The sequence below is a fragment of the Hippocampus comes genome, unplaced genomic scaffold (assembly GCF_001891065.2).
Source record: "Hippocampus comes isolate QL1 unplaced genomic scaffold, H_comes_QL1_v1.1 scaffold22, whole genome shotgun sequence".
Classification (NCBI taxonomy): domain Eukaryota; kingdom Metazoa; phylum Chordata; class Actinopteri; order Syngnathiformes; family Syngnathidae; genus Hippocampus; species Hippocampus comes.
The window spans coordinates 6,467,960-6,474,210 of NW_017806175.1; the positions used below are offsets into that span (position 1 = coordinate 6,467,960).

General features: G+C 45.7%; 2 protein-coding genes across 4 annotated transcripts in view; both read right to left on the reverse strand.

Annotated features, from left to right (window-relative positions):
* klhl30 (kelch-like family member 30) overlaps nt 1-4,575 on the reverse strand; it is a 9,807-nt gene extending 5,232 nt beyond the window's left edge. Inside the window, exons 1-3 of one of the 3 annotated variants that reach the window (XM_019897191.1) lie at nt 3,154-3,351; nt 2,516-2,535; nt 1,699-2,421 (exon numbers count right to left, since the gene is read on the reverse strand). In XM_019897191.1, the coding sequence (XP_019752750.1) occupies nt 1,699-2,379 (681 nt within the window). In that variant the 5' untranslated portion in view covers nt 2,380-2,421; nt 2,516-2,535; nt 3,154-3,351. Of the gene's footprint in view, nt 1-1,698; nt 2,536-3,153; nt 3,352-4,101 lie in introns of those variants that run through there. The other 2 variants (XM_019897190.1, XM_019897189.1) reach the window with 2 other exon arrangements.
* A 477-nt stretch (nt 4,576-5,052) lies between these two features.
* espnla (espin like a) overlaps nt 5,053-6,251 on the reverse strand; it is a 13,211-nt gene continuing 12,012 nt past the window's right edge. Inside the window, exon 12 of the mRNA XM_019896481.1 lies at nt 5,053-5,728. Coding sequence (XP_019752040.1) covers nt 5,093-5,728 — 636 coding nt within the window. The 3' untranslated portion in view covers nt 5,053-5,092. The remainder of the gene's footprint in view (nt 5,729-6,251) is intronic.

Sequence of the window (6,251 nt, forward strand, 5' to 3'; positions counted from 1 at the left end):
TGTGACGTAGACGTCATTATTCAGCGACACCATAGAAAAGCCCCATTTGTTGGGGTTGGGGAAATTCGGGAGCTCATGCCACTGTTCTGGAAAGACAACAAACGTGGGCAAATTAATTTGGGAGACAAAATATATTGAGTTTCAGCAAAAGATTTGGGAAAGGGCCAGGAAGTTAAAAGGGGAAAAAAAATGGGAATTTGGGCTAAAGTATTGGGACGTAGAGCCGCAAAGGAGGGAAAGTAGCCTCAAATTTATCGAAAGTCGCCACAAGTGACAGAAAGTAGCCTTAAAAGATGGAAAGCCATTCTTAAAACGCATAAACAGAGCATACATGGACAAATGTCTCAGGAAGTGAAATTTAAAAAAAAAAAAAAAAACATTTGGAGTTTGGACTATAGTACAGGGACACACAAAGTAGCTTTGAAAGTCACCAGAAAAAAACGGTAAACAGCCTCAAATTGAGACGAGGGATTTATTTGAGTCCTTAAGGAGTGCTCGTACTTGTCTTGGTGTTGTAAAAGGCGCAGTTCCTGGGCTGAGCTCTGCGCTCTCTCGCTCTCGCTCGCTCGCCATCCTCGTCGTCCGAATCGTCGTCGGAGTCGTCATCCAGGAGTCGCCCGCATAAGCAAATCAAAGATGACAACTTCCACGATGCCTGCTAAAATTTCAAATTTTCATATGTAATGAATCAGTGACGTATTGTAAGCATTTTCTTGTTACCAAAACCCTCATTACAGTTACTTGAAGAATAAATGAATAAAATGTTATTTTTGACTTCTTTACATAGTTTCAGTCATCACGGCCCTTCAAGGGAAACGGTAATTGTAATGTGGCCCGCGACAAAAATAAGTTTGACACCCCTGATTTAACTTAACACACACGTGTCAAACTCAAGGCCCGGGGGCCAGATGTGGCCCGCCACATCATTTTAAGTCGGCCGCATAAGCAAATCAAAGATGATAACTTCCACGATGCCTGCTAAAATATGCACCAAAATTTCAAATTTTCATATGTAATGAATCAGTGAAGTATTGTAAGCATTTTCTTGTTAGCAAACCCCTCATTACAGTTACTTGAACAATAAATGAATAAAACGTTATTTTTGACTTCTTTATACAGTTTCAGTCATCACGGACCTTCAAGGGAAACGGTAATTGTAATGTGACCAGTGAAAAAAATGAGTTTGACACCCCTGATTTAACCCTTTCAGGGACAGCGGTTACGACAGTGGACAGCTTATCGTGTTATCAGGTTACAGGGTGCATGAAAGGGTTAAATTGTCCGAACCTCCATGTGGACCTTCTCCAACGCCTCCCTGCAGCCGTCCGAGGATTGCACCAGAGGGTCCTGCATCAGCGTCCCCCTCAGGTAATCCCGATCGAGCAGCTCCAGTCTGCACCGGCCCAGAAGCTCCGGCATATGGGCCAAACGTGGCTCCTTCCAGTGCCCGACCCACCTGAGCACGGCCTCCACGCGACAGTTACTTGAACAATAAATGAATAAAACGTTATTTTTGACTTCTTTATACAGTTTCAGTCATCACGGACCTTCAAGGGAAACGGTAATTGTAATGTGACCAGTGAAAAAAATGAGTTTGACACCCCTGATTTAACCCTTTCAGGGACAGCGGTTACGACAGTGGACAGCTTATCGTGTTATCAGGTTACAGGGTGCATGAAAGGGTTAAATTGTCCGAACCTCCATGTGGACCTTCTCCAACGCCTCCCTGCAGCCGTCCGAGGATTGCACCAGAGGGTCCTGCATCAGCGTCCCCCTCAGGTAATCCCGATCGAGCAGCTCCAGTCTGCACCGGCCCAGAAGCTCCGGCATATGGGCCAAACGTGGCTCCTTCCAGTGCCCGACCCACCTGAGCACGGCCTCCACGCGGGTACGCTCGCATCGGATCTGCAGGCCGTCGTGGCTCAGGCAGGAGACCAGGCGGTCTTTCTCCTGGAGTAAGAACTCCTCGCTCATCTGGATGGCCTCAAAGTTCTCTAAGAGGAAGGCCCGCGCCTTGGCCACCACCTCAGGGCAACCGTGGATCTCGCCGAACTCCAGGATGCCCAGGCAATTGGTAGCGTCGATCTGATGCTGGAGGTAGCGCGTGCACACAGCGCGGACCGTCTGGAACTGCAGTCGGCTGGAAGTGCGGATCAGACCCTCCACGTTGCTCTGGTTGATGGTCAGCTTGCCCGTGTAGGCGAAGTCCAGCAGACAGCCCAGTATATCCGGGTCGACTTCTTGGAGCTCCACACGGGCCGCGATGCTCTCGACGAAGTCACCCGAGAACATGCTTCCGAAGTAGGCGCTGCAGAGGGCCAGGACCCCGCGGTGGCACGGGAAGTCACGGCCCCCGGCGCTCAGCGTCACGTCCACCATCTTGGGCTGAGAGCACAGAGTGCGAAGGCCCTCCAGTATGGTCTGCGGGTGCGACGGCAGGCAGAAGTCAAGGTCGTCCACGTTGCGCACCATTCTCAACGGCGAGGAAATAAATCAAGAAGAAGAGGGAACTCACGGCCGAACCAAGTCATTCACCTGAAAGGCAAAGTAAACCATTATGTTAGAAAGGTTACAATTAACGTAGCATCTATGCTAATTTGCGTTAGCTCTCGATGGCATGTTGCATTATGTTAGCATTAAGCTAGCAGAGTGTTGTTCTTAAATTATTATTAGTGTGGGACAAATAAAAGTTATCTTATATTATCTTATCTTAAATTATATGGTTTGGTTGAACATTTTGGGGTTTTAATACACTTGGTTTGGTTCTCATGGTTACGGTAAGCTTCAACTGGGAGCGAAAAACAACTTGTAGCAAGCAGGCTTTTGCCAATTTTATAGTATTGTGCAAGCTACAGTCTTCTGTCAGTTTCCTCAAAGTGATGTCTCCTATTTCTTATCAACACGAGTGAGAACATGCAAAATACTTATTAAAAATAACTTTCATGGTATTTTATAGATCTCAAAAGTATCCTCACGATCGGGATTTACCATAAATATTTCAAATGAACCCACTTGAGGAACTACTCCAAACTTGTATCTCCCCGACATACGGCTCCACGTGGTTATGTCAACAACACCAAAGAAAACTAAAACTAAGGCCTCAATGTGCGTGAAAAAGCAAGTTTCCTCGTCATAAAATGTAATCAGACTCACCGGGGCGACTCATCCTACGATAGCGCTTTTTGTTTGCAAATCAGCATGAGAGAAGGTGAACGTTGTGTCCAGTCACCGGGACGCTGGCAGCCTCGCGTCGTGCTGCCTTTGGGTTATTTTGGGCTGAGACTGACAAGTGACGCCAAGGGCTGAAGTCAGATTCCAAACAACGTGCAGCTGCTGTCACACACACCAATCCACACACGCGGACACATTGCAGGGCAAGCTCAAATGACCTAAAAGACAAGCGATGGCCCGGCTTTGCTCATGTGCACATTTGATCATTTATTGCCTCTCACCATGAAAAACAAACTGCTAAATTCAGTATGAGCACAGTAGCTTCTAGGTCGGGCTCATTAGCAAGAGTTTATGTTGCAATATAGACATCTAAAACCTTTTAAAACAGTGGTGTCAAACTCATTATTGTCGCGGGCCACATTGTCGTTATGGTTTCCCTTGGAGGGCCATTATGAATTTTGGGAAACCATCTAAATGTTTGATCACCTCCACATATTACATACACAGCGCACAACAAATTGATGAGTAACTAGTTTTAAAATCAGAAGTCAAGACAAATGACTGTTATTGCGGATTACATATGACAATTTGAAATTTTGGTTCAGACTTTAGCAAGCATCATGGAACTTGACATGCTTGCCTCAAAGTGATGTCTCCTATTTCTTATCAACACGAGTGAGAACATGCAAAATACTTACTAAAAATAACTTTCATGGTATTTTATGGGTCTCAAAAGTATCCTCACGATCGGGGTTTACCTTAAATATTTCAAATGAACCCACTTGAAATATATATAACTCCTCCAAACTTGTAGCTCCCCGATATACGGCTCCACGTGGTTATGTCAACAACACCAAAGAAAACTAAAACTAAGGCCTCAATGTGCGTGAAAAAGCAAGTTTCCTCGTCATAAAATGTAATCAGACTCACCGGGGCGACTCATCCTACGATAGCGCTTTTTGTTTGCAAATCAGCATGAGAGAAGGTGAACGTTGTGTCCAGTCACCGGGACGCTGGCAGCCTCGCGTCGTGCTGCCTTTGGGTTATTTTGGGCTGAGACTGACAAGTGACGCCAAGGGCTGAAGTCAGATTCCAAACAACGTGCAGCTGCTGTCACACACACCAATACACACACGCGGACACATTGCAGGGCAAGCTCAAATGACCTAAAAGACAAGCGATGGCCCGGCTTTGCTCATGTGCACATTTGATCATTTATTGCCTCTCACCATGAAAAACAAACTGCTAAATTCAGTATGAGCACAGTAGCTTCTAGGTCGGGCTCATTAGCAAGAGTTTATGTTGCAATATAGACATCTAAAACCTTTTAAAACAGTGGTGTCAAACTCATTATTGTCGCGGGCCACATTGTCGTTATGGTTTCCCTTGGAGGGCCATTATGAATTTTGGGAAACCATCTAAATGTTTGATCACCTCCACATATTACATACACAGCGCACAACAAATTGATGAGTAACTAGTTTTAAAATCAGAAGTCAAGACAAATGACTGTTATTGCGGATTACATATGACAATTTGAAATTTTGGTTCAGACTTTAGCAAGCATCATGGAACTTGACATGCTTGATTTGCTCTTGCGGGCCGCATAAAATGATGTGGCGGGCCAGATCTGGCCCCCGGGCCTTGACTTTGACACATGTGTTCTAAAAGGTATTACGATCAGCCCCAGTGTATTTGTGGCCGGGCATTTGCATGTTTGCCAACTCATTGATCCTTGAGGGCAAAGCCATATTTAATGTAAAAGAAATGAATTTGGCGCTATCTGGTGGCATCTGTAAGCAATTCCAAATTAAATGAGTTTGAACGCGTTAGGGAGAGGAGTGCTCAGAGAGAATGAGCGCTCCAAAAAAGAAACCGTTCGAGATAAAATGCATTGCATCACTGATGAAAACCGGAGCAACTATTCAAAATCAAAAATTTCCGCCTCCTTTTCCTTCCAAAAGGCAAAGCTGCGGTCGATGTATTGGCATATTTCCTCATTGCTGAAACAGGAGATGTCGGTCCCGACATAGAGCGAGCCCTCATCCGGCGTGGGTGTCTGCACGATGACTTTGGGGAGCGGCCGAATCTCTGGAAGCTGATGTGTCTCGGCCTCTGTCTCCGCCTCTGCCTCGGCAGTGACCCGCTCACGCCCGGCTGTCGCCCCGCCGAAAAACTTGAGCTTCAGGTCCTCGAAGCCGTCCTTCCATTCGCGGTCGCCGGCCGCAATGTCCTGGAGGACGGCTTTGTGGAAGTCGCGCACCAGCTCCCAGGGGAAGCTGCCGACGTGGTCGAAGACCTCGAAGCACAGCAGGTGCCTCATCTTGCGCTCGTCCACCGGCAGGTCCAACTCCAGGATGTGGAAATAGCCCAGCATGAAGAGGTCCAGCGTCAACTTGTCGTACTCCAGCGGCACGCCATCCATGCGTGGGAGGAACTGCTCCGGGGAGTAGAGGGCTTGCTGCCTGTGAAGCCTAAAAAGAAGAATACCGTATTGGCCCGAATATAAGACGGTGTTTTTTGCATTGAAATAAGACCGAAAAAGTGGGGGTCGTCTTATATTCGGGGTCTAGACATTATACCCATTCACGACGCAAGATGGCGCCAGAGATCGTTGAAGCGAATGCTGAACTTGACTCCCCAGGCCAAAGCGAACGCCTGTCACGAAGAATAAAAATAAAAATAGTGGTAGCAAGAAGAAGAAAAATAAAAAATAGTGGTAAGAAAGAAAAGAGAAGAAAATAATAGAAGAGATAACAGAAAATGGAGAAACGTAGCGACAATCTGGAGAAAAGTGGGTCGAAGATCGGCCAGGTTAACCGGCAGCTGAGGAGAAGTTATGATTTACTTTTACATTTACATTTCAAAAACCAGAAGCCATTCATTTACAAATGTGATTGCACTTTAGTTTACATATTTAAATGTTCAGATATTAAGATATTAAGGCAAAATAACATGCTTTTTCTCTCAAATATATTGTTAGAATCATTTGTTTCAGATGTACTGTCATGATTTTCTGTATAAAATTTAATTTGGTGTTCAAAGTTTTTTCAAACTTGAGTCTTGAAAAAGAGCGGGTC